Source organism: Panthera onca, chromosome B2 (genome assembly GCF_046562875.1).
Source record: "Panthera onca isolate mPanOnc1 chromosome B2, mPanOnc1 haplotype 2, whole genome shotgun sequence".
Lineage (NCBI taxonomy): Eukaryota > Metazoa > Chordata > Mammalia > Carnivora > Felidae > Panthera > Panthera onca.
The window spans coordinates 142,584,088-142,606,761 of NC_138343.1; the positions used below are offsets into that span (position 1 = coordinate 142,584,088).

General features: G+C 45.0%; 1 protein-coding gene across 4 annotated transcripts in view; it reads left to right on the top strand.

The window, feature by feature from the left end:
• FNDC1 (fibronectin type III domain containing 1) overlaps positions 1-22,674 on the top strand; it is a 106,852-nt gene that overhangs the window by 46,968 nt on the left and 37,210 nt on the right. For 2 of the 4 annotated variants that reach the window (XM_060617023.3, XM_060617028.3), the window contains 9 exons: positions 4,433-4,531; positions 6,087-6,204; positions 8,478-8,665; positions 9,535-9,642; positions 12,568-12,756; positions 14,149-16,731; positions 18,422-18,522; positions 20,951-21,062; positions 22,176-22,571. In XM_060617023.3, the coding sequence (XP_060473006.2) occupies positions 4,433-4,531; positions 6,087-6,204; positions 8,478-8,665; positions 9,535-9,642; positions 12,568-12,756; positions 14,149-16,731; positions 18,422-18,522; positions 20,951-21,062; positions 22,176-22,571 (3,894 nt within the window). The remainder of the gene's footprint in view (positions 1-4,432; positions 4,532-6,086; positions 6,205-8,477; positions 8,666-9,534; positions 9,643-12,567; positions 12,757-14,148; positions 16,732-18,421; positions 18,523-20,950; positions 21,063-22,175; positions 22,572-22,674) is intronic. The other 2 variants (XM_060617025.3, XM_060617024.3) reach the window with 2 other exon arrangements.

Genomic DNA, 22,674 nt, shown 5'->3' on the forward strand with positions numbered 1-22,674 from the left:
CTAAGTCATGTAGAGCCCAGGGCTGCTGGGCAGGATGGCCCGTGTGATTCTAGGGTTCATTCCAGAATACTTACCCCATGTTCTCTCACATTTGCACCAGCAATAAGTATATTGGCCCCCCACTACTTATTCTCAGTCATTTCCTAATTGGGTCAGTACTCGGGCCAGAAAGGGGGTGTGATTTATTGGGCCCTCCCACAAGACTCCTGTGAGACCTGGTGGTCTCTTCACTTGCATGCCAGGCTTCGCTCAGCTTCCAGCACCCACGAGATGGGCTGGAGGTGGGAGGGAGGGTGGACTCCAGGCAAAGGAGCCCACGAAGACACGGAGCTGTGTGCCGTAAGCAGTGTCCCTGGTGAGAAGGCAGTGGTGCCCGTGGCTCCTACTCAAGTCTTCTGTCAGACACGACAAGGGACAGGCAAGTAGTGGGAAGTGAGTCTGGTGAGACAAGACAGAGGAGTGGAAGAAGGAAGGGAGAAGAGAGCCCAGAGGGAGGGTGCCAGGCTCACAGGAGTGATGAACAGCGGTCAGGGGCTCAGTGGCGGTGGAGGAAACAAGTCAGCCTCCTGCTGGCCCCAGGCGCCTCAGGTGCTCCGAGAAGACAATCCACTCTGCTCGGTGACCACATATTGTGGAGTCTGGACAGGCAGCTCTGAGTTCCTCAAGGCTCTCAAAGCCTGGCCCCCTGGGCTGCACGGCGGGCACTGATCGGGGCAGATTTGATCCGTGTGGAGACACCGGTGGAAGGCCAGGCTGGATTCCCCTTCTGCAATAGCCCTGAAGTCACCGTCCTGCTCACTGCTCTCTGTTCAGCCACCTGCTGAAGACTCTTGGAAGAGCCTGGTGGGTGTTCTGTCAGGCATAGCATCCAAACCATCTCGAAATACAGACTCCAGACCTCCCCAACAAAAATGACCAGCCACCCCTCTGCTCCCGTGCCACTGGCCACCACACGGGGTCACAGAAGGAGATGGACAAGTCTGAGCCGTGGGTGCTTAGTGAGGCTTCAGTATGAGCAGCGAGGCCTGGAGCTAGAGGCCCAATCACTCTTTGGTCGTCCATTCTTGAGCCCACCTCTTGCCCTGAATAGTTGCACTTCATGGTGAAATGGCTGTTTTGGTGACACGGGCCAAATTCTACCCAGAGTATCAGCAGAAGAGTGGAGTCTCTGTTTTTACGTTCCTGAGACTGCAGGGGGCCTTTTTTAAGTGGGCACTTTTCACTGTGCTGAGCCTCTCACAGACACCACGCAGTAAGATGTCGGTCAGTGTGAACAGGCGTCTCATCTGACTGGTTCTGCTGCCTCTTGATTTGCTCAGTCATGACCCCTGGCTCACCTGAGGGCAGAAGAAGGATTTGTTTGCTGCTTCAGCTTGAACAAATGTGGGACCTGAGGTCAAGGATGGCTCCGGCCTCAGCCTGATGAGCAGTGTGGACCTCCTGTGCCTCAGCTACACCGTGTTAGCTTTTGAATTTTCACCAAACAAAAATGTGTTGGACTTGCCGTCGTGAATGATCCCAGAGGCTGCCGTGAGGAAGAAGAGGTCTCCCTGGACGCTAGCTCCAGCACGGTTGGGAGGATGCCGTGAATTCCCGGGGAGATGTCGCAGCGGGCCTGTTGTGTTAGGAGATGCCTGTGTTCTCATTTTTACCAGAATTAGGATTCTAATTCTGTTCATAAGCCAGATGCCATGAAAAGCGTGGTGCCTGCAGAGCATGGCCACACATGAAGGAAACTTGCGGAAAGGTGGGCCTGAGGTCCCGTCAGCAAAAATCCTGCCTTCCGAGTCATTTACGAAACACCTTACTGGGCATCTTCTGTGTCAGGACCCATGGGGTTCTGGGGCCCCAACAGTCCCTGGCAGGGACAGACAACGGACAGAGTGTCGTGCAAGTGGAGGCAGAGGTGCGGGCACAGGAGGTGGGAAGTGCTGTGGTGGGCACCAGGGGCTCAGGGGCCAAGTCCCCTCCAGGGAGGCACAGTGGCCCCGGGCTAAGGAGGCGAGAGAACAGAGCAAACACCAGAGCTCACGTGTGAGTGGGGCAGTAATGAAGGAGCGTGTGAGTTTGGGCTCCCTCAGGAAGTGAGGACAGACAAGTCCGAAGTCCAGACACCTGCGTTTCTGGTGAGTCACATGCCTGAGGTCAGGCTCTGTGGCTCTGAAGAGGGGCGGGGGTGCCTGGGGTCCCAGGGGGCACTGGGCTGGTGATGGTGGGATTAGTTTGGAAATTTTATTCCCAGACTATCAATGATCGGGCACAGAATGGAGTGTGTTGTGATACCAGTGAGGCTTCATTGCTTCTGTGAAGAACGAGTTGGTTGCTCCGTAGCCGGTGCTTGGCTCTGGGCCCTGCTCCCTCCTCACCCAGAGGAGTAAAACTTGGGTGTTGGACTGACCACCTAGTCCATGACCTTGGGTGGGTCACCTTGTCCCCCTGATCCTGGTTCTTCATCTGTGAAAAGGAGACTGTGAGAGTAGCTTCCTCATGGAACTTTTGTCGGGACTAAATGAGTAACTGATGGGACATGTCCAGCATGGCAGAGACAGACCCAGACATGTGAGCTGTCCTGGTTTACTCTTCCTTCATGATAATCTTGGGCCAAGTTTAGTGTGGAGAGCTTGCAAATCAAGAATCTGGGCATTAAAAACAGTCTCGGAACTTTAAGAAGTACATCGCAAATATGTAAAAACGTCAATTGTGGGAAGTTACTCATTTCTTGGTGGCTCTTGATAAATGATGGGTCACATTTTTTATGTTTATTTATACGTGTTCCCGGGTTGTGAGGTTGGATGGCACAATTTTTCTTTGTTGACCTTGGGCTGCTTCCTTTGTCAATAGCACCAAGAAATTGATCCCCTGAAGGGACTTCTCTCTGGAAGCTTAGTTTGATGCTCTATGAATGCGAGGGTTACAAACTTGATTCTTCCCTTTTAATAAACATATATTTCAAAATTCTGTGGTAGAGTAAGATGTCAGAGCCTTAGCCTCAATAATAATTTATCATCCCAGCATGAGTTTTACCTGCTCTCTCTCTCTCTGTAAGTATGTATGTATATGTATATATGTGTGTATATATACATATATATATTTGTATATACGTATATATGTGTATATATATGTGTGTGTGTATATATACATATATATATATATATATATATATAGAGAGAGAGAGAGAGAGAGAGAGAGAGAGAAGAAGAAGAAGAAGAAGGAGAAGAAGAAGAGGGAGAGTGGGGGTGCTCAAAGATTGTCAAACATTGTCCCCTTTCCCTGAAACGTGATTAGTCTACAGCAGTTTAGTTTACATAAGTAGGTTTCTCCACGTGAGGTTTTTGAACACTGGTCTCCTTTTATGTTTAACTGACATATTGTTTGTAAAAACAAAACGTTTGTTCTCCCCTTGCTGTGAAACTTTGCAATCCCTGAAAGCAGACCTCTAGTGTTACAGGTTTCTGTTAGGATCTCAGTGTCCCTTCTGCTAATTTGCTTAGGTATTACCTGATAAGATTGTTGTCTGCACTAGAAATATATCAAATTGCCTCATTTTTACTCTTGGGCTGATCAAGGCTGCTACAGGAAGCTTGGTCGGAAGAGCCTGGAGTTAGGCATTAGCAACTCTGGTTTTGGAGACAACTTTGAGTCCTTCTTAGGGGCGTGGCTTTGGGCAAGTCAACCAATTTTTTTCATGGCTTTATGTCCTTATTTATAAAACAAGAAGGTCACATTGGAAGACTGAATGAAGACTTCATCTGGGTCCCAGACTCTATGGTTCCAAGGTGCTTGAGAGTTACAAGTTTTATTTCATCATTGTATTTTTTCCCAAATAAAGTTTTCAAGTTTAGATTCAGTTGGATGCTAGTGGACCCAATGTCCAATTAGGGGAGTGGGGTGGCGGGACCTAACTTAAAGAACAATCCAGAAATAAAGGGTATGTTTAAACTCTTACACTTGCTCTTAATAAATCTTTGGAGACTCAAGTCTGAGGATGTTGGTTTCTAAGGGCCCAGCATGCTCTCTGGACTGCTAATCGGATACACTCGCTGTTTTTGTCTTGCTTCCTTCTTTTCGATGACAGAAACAGAGTGACCCCTCTTTCTATTTTGGAGGTAAAAAAGAAATTGAGGGATTTCTGTGGGTAAAATATACTATTCTTTTCTTTTTTAAACATTGCTCATCTTTCTTCAATTTTGGTGAGATAGAAACCTACTTCTCAAGAATTATAGGTAACCGTCACTCCCACATTTTCTAACATAATAGTGTTCTTCTTGAGCCTAGTTCTTACAGTTCTTGGTCTCATCTTTAATTGTCTAGAAGAAATTGGAATGCCCCCAGAAAGCCAAGATTGGTGGTAGGGGTGGGAGACGCAGACAATGAGGGTGTGCATTCCGGAAAGCCAAGTGCAGAGCCTCATCCCTTGCCGGTTGGTCCACAGCCTCGGAGTCGGTGTATGTGGTCTCCCTGCAGTCCATGAACTCACAGGGGCAGAGTCAGCCTGTCTACAGGGCTGCCCTAACGAAACGGAAGATTTCAGGTATGTTTCCAAGGACGCACCTGCTCAAGTCATGGTCTGTGTGAATGAGGTCTTGTTTCCAAATGATGCTGGCTAAGTGACAAATTAACTGGGTGTCATTCAGTATGAAGGAAACAACAGGGCTGGCTCGGCCACATTTCAGACAGAAGTGTGTTTCTTTTATACTCAGAGCCCACAGAGTTCTTCCAATGAAGCATATTTCTTTGTGTATTTTGAATGGCTTCTCTGTGCGGCAAATTTGCCGTGATAGAAGCAGCCAATCGTTTGTTCCATTTAAGGATCCAGTCTGATCTAACATCGGTGGCCCTTGGGGTCAGACTGTGAACAGAGAGGAGTAGGAGTAGGTGTGGAGGGGGCGGTGTGCAAGATCTGTACTCATGCTTCATTTCAGCTAAAACCACCGAAACACAGCATTGAGAAGAGGAAGAAAAGGTAGTAGAGGCTATCTCATAGCCTGATCATTGGTCATTTACCAACAGAGGCTTTTTTCCTACGTCCATTCACAGGTGGTTTTTAATATTACTCACATACTAAGAAATTACACATACCTATTCTGGATCCTGTGCCTTAACTTAAAGAGGCAAACCTATAACATGATTATTCTCATGAATTCACAATTTATTTGTGATTTCAATAGTATATTGTGGAATAGACATTCTATTACTATGTATAATACAGTAATAGAATATACTATGTATAATATATGTATTATAATTTTATATCTGTGATGATTATGATTGCTTACACTGTGTAACAGAAGCCTCAAATACACGATGTGGCACTTTTATTTTTCATTATTTGTTGCTATAGAAGAAGTGTCTCCATTGCTTTTCTAACAGGCTAATTATTTCCACCTTCCCCTATTTGTAGCATAAGCCACATCCTTTTGAAACACCATCCCTTAAAGGTGAAAAGAAAAAACAAAATAAACAAAACCCCAAGAGACTAAAAAGCAAAACTGAAACCTCTTAATCTTCATTTATGGTAGAGATTGAACAGAACTTCACGAAGAACAGGCTTCGTGACTATAATGTATTCCACTGGAAATCTGCAACTGAAATCTATTTTATGTCTGAGTGTAGCTCTTAATCTGTCTTGAAACCACATTTTCTAAAATGCGAGGACATGGAACCCAGTGTGATTTGTGCAGTTGTTTGAGCCAGAATTTTGTTTCATGCCATGATCGCCAAGGAAATGCTCTGGCTTGACCTTTTCTCCTCCAAAACTTTTGCTTCCTGTAAAGATTGTGTGATTTCCCAGAAACTTACAGTATGTGTTAAGAAAACACTGAGTTGCTTGGAGAATTGTGGACCAGGGCAAAGCATCCCTTTTGTACTGTGCTATATGTCAGCTGGATTGGGCAGCTTTTCAAGTGAACTGCCCATTTCTTAGACTGTGTGTGAGAAGGACAAGAGTGGAGATTTTAGTTTATCTACATTAAGCATAAACAATTTAAAAATTGTACAGCGTGATTAATGAACCCTGGGGGGCCAGAGGAACTCGGGGCAGAGCCTGTTCTAGAGACAGCCTCTAAGGTTGCCCCTTGTCATTCCAGAAGAGGATGACCTGGATGTGCCTGAAGACATCAACGTCCGGGTCATGTCATCCCAATCTGTGCTTGTAGCCTGGGTGGATCCTGTTTTGGAAAAACAGAAGAAAGTTGTTGCATCAAGGTACTTTTCCTTATTTCTTTGCCTTTAGGTATGAGAGATGTGGTTTTTCTGGTGCTCAAAAGACCTGTGTTTATTTGAATGACTGTATCTTCTGACATACATGGATGATGGCCTCTTCCCATAGCTGAATGATCTATTCTCTGGCAGTCCAGCTAGTCTCGAGTGTGGTCACACACTTCCCACAGATCATATGCTATCATGGCCTCGTGTGTAATGCACACAGGAGGACCTCGCCTCTCACTTGCTCAGAGTTTTATTTTGTGTCTGGAAATTCCCTCGATTCCATCTCTTCCTTTGCCCCATTTGTGTTTTGCTTTGTCTCCTTACGATCTAGTTGTGCAGAGGATGTGGGCCCATCTTAGAAGGAGTCTTCCCGTCCCTCCCATTACCCAGGAAAGGTTGGCAGGAGCAAGGATTTTTACACAGAGAGGTGGACATTTGTCAAATGCCTTGCACACTGTAGTTCTTCTTTAGACATTCTTCAGACACTGAATTTCTTAATGTCCAGCTCATTTGTGTATAGCAAAAGACAACTGTTTTGTCTCTTAAGCCACGATGTTATGCTCTTCAGATTTTTATACTGATTTGCAATAGCAGTAGAAGAAAAACCAATCATAAGGTTAAAATAATTTCTATGTTAAAAAAAGCCACTGGTGAACAGCATTTCATGTTACTGGTAGATTAATATAGCCATCAAAATTTTATGTGTTAAATGACTGAATAATTAATATTTCCAAGAGAAAGCCAAAGATTTGGTAGCCACCAGGGCACTGTGTATTAATTTTTGAGCCTATCTACGACCAGGAAGAGTGAATGTCCTTTTAAAAAAATGAATGGAATTGAATGCTGAGATTATATACATATAATATATGTGTGTGTGTATATATGTATATATATATATATATATGTATATATATATATATATATATATACATTATTTGTATTAGATATAGTTTCTGTCACTGTTAGTGAAAGAAAGAAAGAAAGAGAAAGAAAGAAAGAAAGAAAGAAAGAAAGAAAGAAAGAAGAAAGAAAGAAGAGGAAGGAAGAAAGAAAGAAAGAAAGAAAGAAAGAAAGAAAGAAAGAAAGAAATCTGCTTCTTTTGAAGGACCTCAGAAGGGTCTAGTGATTCTCTCCTTAGCCATTTGGCCTCTCCCAATACAAAGTGTTCCTGATTACCACCGGACTTTGATTTCTAACATCTTGATGAAAACAAAAGAGGGCTTCAGTTTTCTTAGCAGGACTCTTATATTAATTGGTGGGCTGTGTCTGAAACTGAAGTCTTCACTTATTAAATATAATGAATGGCCCCTTTTTAATGTTTCACATGCTTTCTACTGCAAAGTGGCTGCAAAGAAAATTTCTTGAAAAAGGAAGAAACTAAGTGGCATTTGCAACTCTCAGAATGTTGAGGATGCCTTCTGCCTGACATTGTTACACCCTGTTTGCCCACACCATTTCTCTCTGTGATAATCACACAGTAGAGCTCCTTTTATAAGCTCCTCTATCCTGCTGTGTTTATTACATAGTTTTGCTCCTTCTCATAATGATAAGTCTACTCAAAACCACACGTTGTCTTTCCTCCTGAAACTATAGATAACTGCTTTGGCATGAAATGGATCTTCTTGTCTTTCTTTTCCGGAGAACCAAGATACCTTGGGCTGTTCCAGTTTTTAAAAAAAAATTTTTTTTAACGTTTATTTGAGACAGAGACAGAGCATGAATGGGGGAGGGGCAGAGAGAGAGGAAGACATAGAATTCGAAGCAGGCTCCAGGCTCTGAGCTGTCAGCACAGAGCCTGACATGGGGCTCGAACCCATGAGCCACAACATCGTGACCCGAGCCGAAGTCAGACGCTTAACTGACTGAGCCACCCACGTGCCCCTGTTCCAGTTCTTAATATTACCCTTTCCACACCACACACACACACACACACACACACATTCACACTCACACATCTCTCATAAGGCACTTGCCTGGTCAAAGCTGTCCCCCTTCTGTCTCTTCCCTTCTGAATCTTTGCTCGATCTTTTGATCTGTAAGACACTAATCTCCATCTTTCTTGGCCTACTTTAGACACCTTTCCCTGGAACTTAAGAGTAAATTCTCTGACTTAATAACATAGTCAAAACTTTAGATTTTTCTCCTCTTTGATTTCTCTGCTTACCTCCAGAAGTCATTACTTATGGGGAAGGAAAAATAGCAATGAATCTAGCGTTCAGTTGCAGGGAATTGGTCAGATGGGTGTGTGGCTGCCTTGTGTTTTCTTACAGACAGTACACCGTGCGCTATCGAGAAAAGGGGGAATCAGCAAGGTGGGATCACAAGCAGACCTCGAACAGACGCGTGTTGGTTGAGAACCTGATTCCAGACACCATGTATGAATTCGCAGTCCGTATTTCACAGGGTGAAAGAGACGGCAAATGGAGTACATCTGTCTTCCAGAGAACACCAGAATCTGGTCTGTATTTAAAACAGAGAGAGAGAGAGAGAGAGAGAGAGAGAGAGAGAGACCAAGAGAGCGCACAAACGGGGGAGGGGCAGAGAGAGAGGGAGACACAGAGTCCAACACAGGCTCTAGGCTCTGAGCTGTCAGCACAGAGCCCGACGCAGGGCTGGAACCCACGAGCCATGAAATCATGACCTGAGCCAAATTTGGATGCTTAACCGACTGAGCCACCCAGACGCCCCAGCAGAGGCAGTTTTTAAAGTAACATTACTCCAAAATCTTGGAAGTGTTTCTATGTACAAATGCAAAGAAGTTCAGGAACTGTTCCCTTGGATCTGTGTTTTATCCTTCACTGGCCATTTGCATTAGTGTGTTAGTCTGACATGTGGAGCACATTACATCCTAGGATAGAGAATAATTAGGAATCACCACTTCTGCGTGAATGCCCCTGGGTAATGCCTGGCTCTGGAGGGTAGGAGAGACTCTTCCTTCCTAAGGCTGAGGTTGTGTTTGATCCTGGGGGAAAATTTTGCTCTGTATCAATTATTTTTTAAAACTATGTCTTTAAAAGCTTTATGAGAAAGAAGTTTGAACTGGATTTTAGTCTTCTTTATATATTTCAACATTCAGCAATGAGAGGAATTCTGAAATTCTAAAAGCATTTCCCTAGATAAGTCTAAACTCACTACATAAGTTGGTAGCACTGACATAAATCACTGTATTACACTAAGAGTAATGAGAGTGTAGATTTTTCTCTCGTGTATAATAAAAATTAACACAGTATTGCTTCAGTGAAAAATCTATATGTAGGACCACATGTCATATACTTGTTGAATATCCATAAGGGCATTTTTAAACCTTGGGTCCCTGTTCTTTTGTAGCTCCTACAACAGCTCCTGAAAACTTGAACGTCTGGCCAGTCAATGGCAAATCTACAGCTGTCACTGTCGCTTGGGATGCACTGCCTGAGACCGAAGGGAAAGTGAAAGGTAGGCACCTCATTATTTAAGGTGTAAGGTGCACACCGCAGCAAAGTACTCCAAACAGAGATGTGTCCGTTGACTCTGATGAACACCAGTTCTAATAATAGCAGGATCGGTGACTGGAAAAGCAATAGGGAACAGCGTACGCTTGTGGGGCGCTAACCCAATGGACAAGGGTATTTCATGCAGGGTTTTCATTGTCAGGAAGGTCCAGGTTGTCGTGAAGATGACTTTCCATCTTCCCTATCCACAGGGAATTTGGTGCTGCTATCAGGAGGGATGTTTTTGATTGTGTGTGTGTGACAGCGTAACCTTTATCCATATAAGCCACACCTTGTGTTTCATGCTAGGGGTCTTTTCATTGTACCAGGAAGATCATGGAACGTAGAAGTGAGTTGGAACCCTGTGGGACCACAAATGTCTTGAATGAGACCATAAATACTTAATGGGTTTGAAAATCAAGTAATGAAATAAAATTAAAAAATGGATTTTTTCCTATTTTTCAGCCTTTTTAATTATTATTATTTTTTTTTTGGTTGAGGAACAATAAACTATGACCTTAGAAAAAAACACAGAAGATGAAAAGAAAATAGAATAAAATATTCACAACTAGTTAAATTTAAAAAATTGTTGACAGTGTTAAAGAAAGCACAAATCATTTTTTTCTTTCTTTCTTTTTTTTTTTAAATTTATTTGGAGAGAGAGAGCACGAGCAGGATATGGACAGAGAGAGAGGGAGAGAGAGAGAATCCGAGGCAGGTTCCACACTGTCAGTGCAGAGCCCAATGTAGGGCTCAAACTCACAAACCTAGAGATCATGACCTGAGCTGGAATCAAGAGTCCAACCGCTTAACAGACTGAGCCACCCAGGCATCCCACAAATCACTTCTTTTTAATGTAAAAATATTTAAGAACCTTTCGGAAGTCTGTTTGGAGATATTTTAAAAGGCTATATGGAGATTCCCCCCTGACAGTGCCTGTATAAATGCACCCTAAGGGTACGTTTTATTGTTATTTGATTTTAGAAGACAACTTAAGTCTATGTCCAGAATACTCTGACAAGTTTGTGTAAGCTTAAAGAAATAGAGACAGTTATTGCTAATCTCCTTTGAGGATTTAATTAAAAAACTGAAAAGTTCTCTTGTATACAACTGTAAGTTGTCTTTGCGGACCTGTAAGGTTGTCCGTGGGACAAATAGAATTTAAGGAAGGTAGATGTGGGGCAGTAGTTTCTAAACTTACTGCTTTCTCACTTTGCAGTTTTTAAAGAATATATTATACTGTTCTTGCTCATTTTTTTTTCCAGTGGAATAAATCAGAAGCAAATGAAGAGAAGAAAGTTGGCCCTTTTAATCATCCTTTTTATGACAGTTTGAGCTTTGGCTGTATTATTGTTGTGATGCTGAAAAGGATTGTGAAAATTGCGTAAATACGTTTTTTGGCTGACTACTTTTGTTAGTTATAAAAAAAAAAAGTCAATTGTTCCTCTTTTCATGACTTTATTACCATGCTACTTGTTTTCTTTCCCTCTCCCACATCTTAGTTTATATTTATAGCTCTTTGGCAAATGAAGCTCCCTCGTAGTCAATGAAATATTTTCAGAAATAATAATAGCTACCGAGTTTTTGTGTCCAAAAGAACTCATGTATCTTAACCCTGTTAGGTGGTTTTAATAAAGGTGTGGTGGTGGGACTGAAAATTCATAATTACACTGGGGAATTTATATGTATGAGAAATAGAAAACATAATAGAAGAATATACTTCGACATGGTTACATTTTTTCCAGATGAATTGAATTCATAAAAAAAAATCTGTATGACGATATTTTATAGCAGTGGGTTCTTTTAGTTCTTACTTGTGACCACCACAAATGACTAGTTTGCTCATTTTCAAAGAGAAAAGAATGTTTGGGTGTTTTTTTCGTTTTTTTTTTTTTTCTGGACAAATGCTACAAAAGTATTTTCGGTTGAAGTTTTTTAATTAGCATACTTTTTAAAGATTAGATCTCAGGGAAAAGAAAAGGTCTTCTGTGCTCCTCTACGTAGGATGTAGATAGTATGACAGTCGCTTAGCTTTTCTGTGATTCCAATTATTTTTTGTGGTTAGTGCATCCTCCCATTAATGTGATGAGTTCACTGGGAGGAAAACAGACCTGACAGTTTTTAGTTGAGGGTGGAAATTCTGCTTTAAAACATGGCTTCTTTACGTTATAGTATTTCCACATAAGCATAGAGATATATTAGTTCCTTGAACTGAATTTGCTCTGATTTTCAAAGTTTAAGGACATTACATGTTTGTACGTGTCTATAAATATCACTGATTCAAGATGGAAACATTAGACATCACATAAATCTATGAACTAGCAACTTTTCCCCGTAGTATTAAATACTGCGAAATGCCCTTATATTGAGTTAAGACTGTAATTCCTACAAAGGAATTCTGCTCCAAGTATAGAATGTATCTGGCCTAAGACACAAATAAAAATAGCTCAAACGAACACACTGAGGCTGTTAAAGGTGGGAGCAATTGAGACTCAGTTCCTACAGTTGTCATTTCTCCCATGGCTGCTTCTACTCAGGGTATATTAATGTGACATAGTAAGTCAGCAAAAAGCACAATGAAGAAAAAGTCCCATCGCAGCGTAAATAGTTTGGGTAAGTTGTATGAAGACTGGCCTCCTGGGTTCCATGTGTTTAATTTGCTCAAAATGGAAAATTGCCTGCTGAACCCTCCATGACCCTGTCTGGTAGCCCGAATGAACGCTAGTTCACCTTCCACTGTCTTTATGCTCCAGCTGCTGACTCGGCGTGCATTGCTGGAGTATTAATTTTAGTAATGCACGTTCTAATTCATCCTGCCCATACAGTCTGTCTGCTGGACACAGGACTGTTTTCAGTTTCCTCCTTCCAACCGTCTGCCAAATCATTTCAGAATACATTCTTTCATACGCCCCGGCTCTCAAACCATTTGGAGCAAAGTCCCTCACCTATCCTGGAGAGACTACTTCTGCCCTAGTGGATGGTCTGCAGCCTGGGGAACGCTATCTTTTCAAAATCCGGGCCGCAAACAGGAGAGGACTGGGGCCTCACTCCAAAGCCTTCATTGTCGCTATGCCAACAAGTAAGCACTGTGTGTCTGTGCCTCTCTCTCTCTTCATTACTGCTAACTGTGGTGTGTTACTTTGAATCATGCCCTTGGGTTTAGTGCTGCTCTGTTGATGATTTGGGGGGCTAAATTTGCCTATTGATTTCTCAAATGTCTTTGTTGTTCCTTTAGAAATTAGTCTCCCCGGAGACTAAAATATTATTGATTGCTAGTAACATGAATTGCTATTACAATATTACAATAACACGAACGTATTAATTATGTGATTAACCTCATATCACTGTATAATTTAGGGCTTGTGATGACAGGGGAAGAACACTTTTGCAGGTGTGATGTGACATTTTTATGTGTTAGCTCTCCTCAATTTCTAAATAGCACTGAAAATTTTTAGTTTATGTTCCATTATTTTGGAGTGCAGCTTTAGTGGGAAGAATTTTAAGTACCTTGTGTGTCTGACCACTCTGAAAATTAATAAAATCCAAAATTGGAGTGAGGCATTTTTGGACTGTATTTTCTTTTCTGTTTCCCTGTATTGACACCCGATATCGGTAGCTGTCTCCTTCACTGTGTGATGTCAGGATGGCTCCACAGTGTATACTGTAATATTCAACCATTCTGTGCTGGAAAAAGTGAAATGGATGAGGTTTGCTCCCTCCGGGTCCTCCATTGCCATATAAATTCTCCTTCTCTCCCCGCATCCCTTCCTACATTCAACCCTGCTCTCAAGAAAGGGTAAATTGTAGGGTATGTGTCATATAATGTTTTGCCTACACGAGGAGCCTTTTTAGTTTAGGCCTTATTTTGAGATTGCAAACATATCTATTATTAAAGGGATTTTAAGTAAGAAGGAGGAAGCAAGTACCCGCATGTTAGGGGCGGGGAATAGGGAACACTTTGTAATGTCTCAAAAATTACAAATTTGTTGCTCACCCTCCCCCTGCACATCACACACAGCACATCCCCATTTGGTCTTGAGTGTAGATCATTCAACATTTTGTACCAAGCTTATGTGTATTTCTTGCCTACATCGCTAAGAGTGGCTGTAATACATCTGTAATATCCTGACAGTTATGTTAAGAAAATCCTACATAAGATTTTGCATTGCCAAAATCAATGGATTACTTGAAAGTACTCCTTTCAAAATGCCTGCAATAATAAGCTGTGACATAACTTGATTCAATTTCTAGAAATGTAATACAGTTTGCTAGGACTACTATGTCTTTACTTAAAACAAAAGAGGTGTTTAGGAGAGATTGCCATAATGTGGAAAATGTGTCCAATGTCTAAAGAATGAGAAATTATAATGACTAATTATAAATGCCTTCACACGGCCATGTTAAATACTCACCGCATGTGGCACAGCTTTCAAATCTTTTTTGACGGCAAAATCTTTGAAATCTATTATAGCTGGTTCTGGCGTGTCCGATGTGCAGAAAACCCACGCAGAGGATAACTGGAAGCCTGAAAAGCCGGAGATGTCTCCCAAAGCTCCCACTTCCTCAAAACACACTCATTTGCCTGTTTCTCCCCGAGGCAGAAATGTCAAGAACCCTCTTCTTGACTTGAAGAACAAAATATTGGCTAACGGTGGGGTGCCCAGGAAACCCCAGGTTCACTCCAAGAAGACTGAAGTTTTAGATCTTCAGTCGACAGAAATCACCGGCGAGGAGGAGCTGGATTCTCGGGGAGACCCACCAACCGCGTCCTCGGAGACTCAAGACCAGAAGCCACAGCAGAGGCCACCTAGTAGATCTGTCCCCCCAGCCCTTGCTCCTGGAAGGACTCCAGCCAGAGCTCCCACACTAGCGCTGCCCCGAAAGGAAAGTGTAGACAGGGCTCCCTACCCTCGTCCAGGGGCCTCCCCTTCCGCGCCAGCCTCGTCTGCACCCCACACGCCCACTGAGGGCAGCCCTCACCGCCCTTCAGGGGGGCCCTTCCCCAAGCTGCCCTCCAGCTCTGCTGACAATGATTCGGTGGGCCAAGAGGAGGAAGAGCCAGCCGCAGGCTCCCCGGCCCCCAAGGACACCGCTTCCCAGCGGCCGCCTCCCAAGAGCCCCACCCACGCTCGGCCAGCCGTGTGGCCCAGCCGCCAGGCCCCCTCCAGCACCCTGCGGGACAGGAGCCCTGCGCACCACGGCACAAAACCAGCCTTGCCCGCTCGGAGGGCACCCCATTTGGGGGATAGGGAGGAAAATTCAGATGCTTCAGTCCCACCCTCCAAACTTTCTCCTCCCCAGGGAGGGTCATCTCGGGTTTTGCCTCCTGAACCACACCCCGGAGCTCCACTGTCCAGGGGCTGGAAGGCTGGGCACGACACCCCAGGTACCAAGTCCAGTGCGCCATCACAGTCCAAGTCGTCCTCGTCTTCTGGTGTCTCCTCAAGGACACAGGCCTCTGAAGGAGGAGATGCCTCTGATGGTGCTGGTGACAATGATACAGAAGAGAAAGGCAGGCAGGCTGAGGCCACGGCTCCCACGTCCCGGGCCCGGCTGCCAGCGGGTCCGCCTGTCTCTGGACATTTCAGTTTGTTCAGAAACAAGCCCTTTGCTGCCCACACGAGATATCCGAGCCGGTTTGGCAGCGGCCGAGGACTCCGGCTGCATCCCTCCAGCTCCCCACCGTCCACCGTGTCCCCCCGAGTTCACTCCAGGGTGAATTCTCAGTCAGCTGCTGACCATACGCCCGGCTCGAGTATCCACAGAGACGGCGCGGAGAGTGAAGCAGAAGACGAGAAGCCGCTTCCCGCCACCGTGGTACACGACCACGTGTCCTCCTCCTCCAGGCAGCCTTCCTCCCTGGGTGTGGATCACCTCAGAAGAAGCCCGCAGAGAGGGGTGAGCGCTCAGCGGAAGGAGCCCCTGGCGGAGAACCCCAAGTCCGCGGGCCCTGTGGCAGGTGCCCATCCTCAGGGCAAAGCCCTGCCCCCCAAGGCGCAGGATGTTCAGCAGAGCACAGAAGTGGCTGTGGAGCGCGGCTACCCCAAAGCGCAACTGGCCCCCGCTCGGCGGTCACAGCACCACCCCGGGGCCAGCGTGCCTTCCTCCGAGGTCTCCGTGGCGCAGCCACAGCCCCGTGGTCCCCAGAACAAGGAGATGGGGCGTCTGCCGGCCAACCCCCAGCCCGAGCGTCCCCACCCCGCGGCGCAGGAAAGCGCCTCTTTCTCGGACCCCTACGCGGCCAGAGACAGTCAGTCCCCTCACACGGCCAACTCCCGAGGGGTGCTCCCCACGTCTCCCCACAATCGCAACGAGGATTCCGAGGGCCGATCTGGCGGAACCCCCCACGACGGCGCAGAAGCAGCGGCCCGGGCCAGGGAGGCCACCGCGTCCCTTCCCAAGCACAGCCAGCTGGAGGCTCAGGCAGGAGGCGCGGGCGACAGTCACCTCCGCAGACCCCCGGTCTCCCCGCCGAGGCCCGGCAGCCCCCGCCCCCACCCCCTCGCCCGCCCCAGGGGCCCGGGCCGGTTGGGGACCCAGGCTGTGGGGAAGAAGGACCCAGCCTCCCCGTCCAAACGCCAGCCCCTGCCGTCTAAATCTCAGCAGTCCGTCTCGGCAGAGGAAGACGACGAAGACGCGATGTTTTTTAAAGGAGCAAAGGACAAGGACCCTCTGTCTTCCTCTGTTCTAAAGTGGCCCTCCTCCTCCAGCCCCAGGGGCGGCAAATACGCAGATGGGAACAGCGCTAAGGACAAGACTGAGCCCCTCGTTGTGCCCACGCCTCCCAGGGTGAGCTCCCCCCAGGACGAGAACGACACTCCAGTGCAGCGTCCTCCCCCTCCAGGCAGCCCCCCGAGAGCCCCACACCTCCCGCCCCGACCCCCCCACCGCAGCCCGGCCACCGCAGGCCCCACCGCCCGGGTGCGGTTCACCACCCGCGCCCCTCCGGCCTATACTGCCACCACCCCCATGCTCTCCTTGCGCCAGCGCATGATGAACTCCAGGTTCCGGAACCCTCTGGCCCGCCAGCCCGTGAGGTCCCCTACCAGGCCAGGTAATGTGCTTTTAACTGAACATTCTCATTGTGGCTCTCAGTAGCGTTCCTAGCAATTCTTGAGAGGCTTTCATTTTACCTTACTGAGTGTCCACTGTGCCCCCGCACCGTGCTAAGGGCTTTGCAGACAGAACGTGATTTCTTAACCTTGCTTCTTGCCTTGTTTCTCCTGGTTTTCGGATGAGGAAGCTAGGGCTCCGGGATCTGAGTGGTTTGCCCGAGGTCAGACAGCTTCCCATCCCAGACGTGGATTCTGCCCCCCCCCACCCAACCCCGCCCCTGCCGTTCCTCTGTCACATGCTGCCTCTTTGAATTCCTGAACATATGCTCTTAATCCGTGAAAATGTGTCACGGTCACGATGCCAGACTCGGGTTCCTGTGTTGTAGGTTATTTTTAGTCCTTCACCTGCCAGGGTAGATTTAAAGAATCCACAGTAAGGAATTGGGTACCTGTGTAGGCTTGATCTCGTTCTTGTTGATTCTCAACTTAACACACCCTGGGACAGGCTCCGATGTGTCGCTTCGACTTTGCAGTCAGTGAATGTTGTTTAAAACTTCCAGGGAAAAAAAAATGCATGTTAAGGATGATTGTCACACAGAGGAGTAACAGGCAGATGTGTGACTTACATTGAGGGCAGAATGTAGACAGCTATGAATTAGAGTCTGCGTGGACCCCAGGGCAGAATCCTTGCTTGGAATTTGGGCATGATGGAAGATTCTTGAAAGAATGTATTAGTGTTTGTTAGTCTGCACTATGTATTGTTAGTTTGGCCCACTGTAAAGACATAGAACAATGCACCATGTAGAGGTCAGTTTTCTATTAAAATGGACTATTTTAAGCAATTCTAAGACCTTGATAATAGATGTGAAATCCACATTCCCTGGTGGATAGCAGAATTTCCATAAATATTTAATTTTCATTAACTATTTGAGCAAGAAAAATAAGTCTCTGACCTGCAAATAGTTGTCAGAAAGCCCAAGCACTTTGTGCTGTGGGTGGGGCTGGGCCAGAGCGCTCCCAGCGCGGACCTTGCACTAACTGTAGCTGATCAGAAATGCCCAGAGATGAAGAGGAAGGGCAGGTGCTAAGAGCAGACAGGAGCAACGGAAGGGGCCGCTAACTGAACCTTCTGTTTTCTCTCTGCGCTAACACTTCTCAAGCAGCGCCGAAGACGTGAGCAAGCTTCGAGTCAGCCCCGAGCGTTCACACTTGGCGACTGATGAGTGGACCTGATTCAGCTAGAAATAGTTGTTGGGTTTAGTATAATCTGAGAAGAGCAGGACAGCATCTAGTCTATTTTAGAGGTAGTGTTCTCCGTCCTTCCAACTCTCCCTCTGTCTTCCAACTGGCTAAAATAATGCTATAGCCATTACTGTCTTAAGCTTTATCTAGAAAATTTACTTACTCTGGACTGTCACCTTTCCCCAATATTGTCAGAAAACTGTGACTTTACTGTCCTTTTAATAGACATTCATACTGGGTATTTGGAAGTCACAATTTAAAACTGGCATCTAATATGTATAAGCTATTGGTTTAAAATCCTGTTTAGTATTTCTTTTAGAAATGATATGTTACTACTTAGAGTTTGGTATGAAACAAACTTGACAGGAGTGTTGAATTTACCAGATTTTTTGTTTTTGTTTTTGCTGTATTTTTTCTTTCTTTGTTTCTTTCTTCCGTGCCATGTAGGTTATAATGGCAGACCAAATGTAGAAGCAAAAATACTTCCTGGTAGTAATGGAAAGCCAAGTGGACAAAGAATTATCAATGGCCCTCAAGGAACAAAGTGGGTAGGGTAAACTTCTTTACACATACCAGTTATTTTCATGCTGTTGGGAGGAGAAAATGGTGGGCATTTTGCAACAATAAACGAAATGGTCTTTCGTTTTTCTTCTCTAGTTGTAACCACTCAATGTCAGTATACATGCGTGTTGTTTCTTCCAGTGCTCAGAAAGATCTTCATTCCCCTCAATCACTAATGTGCTTTCTTCGCATGGCCAATAAAATAAAAGGGGCCTTTATTTCCTGTTTGCTTTGACGGGTTAGGAAAATCACACAGACGTATGTTCCAACTGCATGCTAGTGCTTAGCCTCTCAAATGGGCTTCTTCTGCTTCACCTCTGATAGCTTTATTGTTATTGTTTTTATTACTTGATTAACTAGTATACACATGTTTTCCCTGTAAATTGTCTCAAATCCTTTGCAAACGAAAGCAGGGTAAAAACAAATGAGCAAATCAAAATCTACTGAATCAAACAGGCAGTTTTTAACAGATCACCTTTTGAATTTTCCAATAATCGTTGTTTGACTGAAATAAAAAATATTATTAGTATTTTATATATGCTTAAGCTTTAATGACTTTCACTTCCTGAGGTTAAGATAAATGCTAGGGATTTCTTGGCAGGTTAGAGGGTAATGGGGAGAACACTTTACAAAGTCCCAGGATTTAAAATGTTTTTCATTTTTCATTATTCATTATGCAATTATTCATAGTTTGACTGGGAATTCCTGGTCAAAACTTCCCCTTTATGACAGTAAGGTGTAAGAAAACATATTGAGAGACTTCATAAAACTTTTAGTCACAGGTAAAAGATACATTTAACCATTTCTCAAAGGAACAGGAATTGGTAAAGGAAGAATGTATATGAAAGCAAAATGTCATCGTAAATGATTTTTGCAAAACTTTTTTTTTAAGTTTATTTATTTATTTTGAGATAGAGAGATAGGGAGGGAGGGAGGGAGAGAATGAACAGGGGAGAGGCAGAGAGAGAGAGACAGACAGACAGAGAGAGACAGAGAATCCCAAGCAGGCTCCAGACTGTCAGCGCAGAGCCTGACGTGGGACTCAGACTCACAAACGTTGAGATCATGACCTGAGCTGAAATCAAGAGCTGGATGCTTAACTGACTGAGCACCCTTCGTTGTAAACAATTTTGCATAGAAATGGTATGGAGTCAAGTTCAAAAGTAGGGTTTATATAAATGAGTTTTAATTACCAAGACAGCACCCAACAAAGTGGCTTCCTCCCGTGGCCTGCTGTGCAGTCATGGTTCTCAGACATCATGGGACTTGTCAGTTAAGGTCTGGGGTAGGGCTAGGTAATTAGCATATCGGACAGTTTCCCAGCTGACGCTGAGGCTGCCGGTCCAGGCCACACTTGGAGAACCACCAGTGTATATAGCATGAGCTTGTTTCTTAACAGGGATGGTAATAGCTTCCCCTCGCCCCAATTTTATGATTCCTTAGAATATGAAGTTTTTGCATGCATTCTATATTAGGCAATTTAATTACAAATTAATTTGTTTGTTATAGCAACTTCGATGTTTAACATTAACAGCCTGATGGAAACATTTCCTATTTTTAATACACCAGCAATACATGGTCATGGCTGGAAGTTAAAACAATTCAGAAATCTATGAAACAGATATATTTTAGGCTAATAAATACCCCAAACTACACCTCAGAGAAAACCATTACTAACAGTTTGGGGTATGTCCGTCCAGATTATTTTTCCCTGCAGTTTTAAGCTTATATACACACATGGATATATTTTTATTTCTGCAAAATAGGCAGTCCTGTAATCTGAGTCTGTAGCAGTTGATGTCAATATATGCAGAATTGCCAAATCTGTATCATGGGCTGCTAGCTGCTTCCACTGATGAACACTTAAGTTGTCTCCTGCTTTTCAGCATTACACACAGCATATACTAAATGGTAGCATTTTGCACGTGTTTTGCGTATTTGAGAAACTTAAAACAATTTACATATTCTATGGGTAAACAATAACGTGACATTTACACTTCATTCTTAAACCTTGCAAATGATGTGGACAAAAATAATGTTTCCTACTCACATTATGGTCTCCTTCTGTGGAGGCTTCATGCATATGTTTGTGCAGTTGGATTAATGCTCAGTATATTCTCAGGGGCGCTTGGGTGGCTCAGTCGGTTAAGCGTCCGACTTCGGCTCAGGTCACGATCTCGCGGTCCGCGGGTTCGAGCCCCGCGTCGGGCTCTGGGCTGATGGCTCGGAGCCTGGAGCCTGTTTCCGATTCTGTGTCTCCCTCTCTCTCTGCCCCTCCCCCGTTCATGCTGTGTGTCTCTCTCTGTCTGAAAAATAAATAAACGTTAAAAAAAAAAAAAAAGAAGGGAAGATTCCTTTAAAAAAAAAAAAAAAAAAAATGCTCAGTATATTCTTTAATCTGTGTCATGGGTTTAGGTCGTGGATCTCGACCGTGGGTTAGTATTAAATGAAGAGGGAAGGTACCTCCAAGATTCACAAGGAACTCCTCTTCGGATTAAACTGGGAGGAGATGGTCGCACCATTGTGGGTAAGTGACAGTGGTTTTTTGGCCACAAAAATGTTCTGAATTAGCTGTAGAATAACAACCCCCTCCCCATTTGTGATGGGGTCCCTTGGTCCAGTTATGTTTAGCCATGTGGAAAGGAGTGCCCCACAGGGGCAGAACGTAGCTTTTCCCCTGATACAAGTGTAGTTATACCCTTGCTTCAGATCCCAGCCTCCAGAAAAGGTGGTGCTCGACTTTGTTCTTGAAATAGGGCAGCCTAGAGCAACAGGAGGCAGCAAACCATGGCACGAAGACCAAGCCCTGCCTGCTGCCTGCTTTTGTAATGCCTGTGAGGTCAAACGCGTTTTTGCACTTTTAAATGATTGGAAAAAAAATCAAAGAATAATATTTGTGAAGTGAAAATTATTTGAAATTTACAGAAACACTCCTTTGTGTACTCTCTATGCTTTTTTTTTTAAAGTTTATTTATTTTGAGAGAGAGAGAGAGAGAGAGCGAGTGCTCACAAGTGGAGGAGGGGCAGAGAGAGAGAGAGAGAGAGAGAGAGAGAGAGAGAGAAAGAAAGAATCCCAAGCAGGCTCTATACTGTCAGCACAAAGCCTGATGCGGGGCTCAAACTCACTGACCTTGAGATCATGACCTGAGCCGAGATCAAGAGTCAGATGCTTAACCAACTGAACCACCCAGGCGCCCCAAAGTTTCATGGCAGAGTTGAGTAGCTGCAACACAAAGCTTAAAATATCTGGCCCTCCTTCTTCTCTGGCCCTTTGAAGAGTGAGTTTGCCACCCCTGGTACAATGTAACACTTTTCCTCCCAAGGCTTAGGAATCGGGAGGAGGAAAGAATTACTTTCCTTACCAGAGACTAAGAGTTGTTTCAAGGTAATCGGGCATATCGATGGAGTATTTACATATTTATATAAGGTAATACAGAGTAATGGACAATATAATAAGCCCAGAAATCTCTGGATAACGGCAGACATTGCTGCCTCTGTTAATATTTTTTTATTCCTTCCTTTGCTTTTTACTGTTTAAAATACACAAATACATAAGTTTGAGAAGACACTCTGCGTTTATTTTTTACTTCCTCTGGATTATTTCATCTTGTTGCACGGCTTTGGTTCGGTTTTGTTTCAGATCTGGGAGGGACGCCTGTGGTGAGCCCTGATGGCCTTCCCCTCTTCGGCCAGGGGCGGCATGGCAAACCTCTGGCCAGTGCCCAGGATAAACCCATTCTGAGTCTTGGAGGGAAGCCCCTGGTGGGCTTGGAGGTTGTGAAAACAACCACCCGTGCCCCCACCACAACCACACCACCCACCACGACAACCCCAAGACCCACGACCACCACCACCCGCCGCACGACCACCACCACACGTCCAACGACCACGATTCGAACCACTACGCAGACAACCACCACCCCTGAACCCACCACCCCTGTTCCCACCTGTCCCCCTGGGACCCTGGAGCGGCACGATGAAGATGGCAACCTCATAATGGGCTCCAGCGGGGTCCCAGAGTGCCACCCCGAAGAAGGTAACGGCCTTCGTTGTAACGGTGGCCCACGTAACTAGCATGCTGCGTTTGAGAGTAGAGTCACAGAGGCTGCAGGGAGGGGTAAGTAGGTCACCGTGGAATG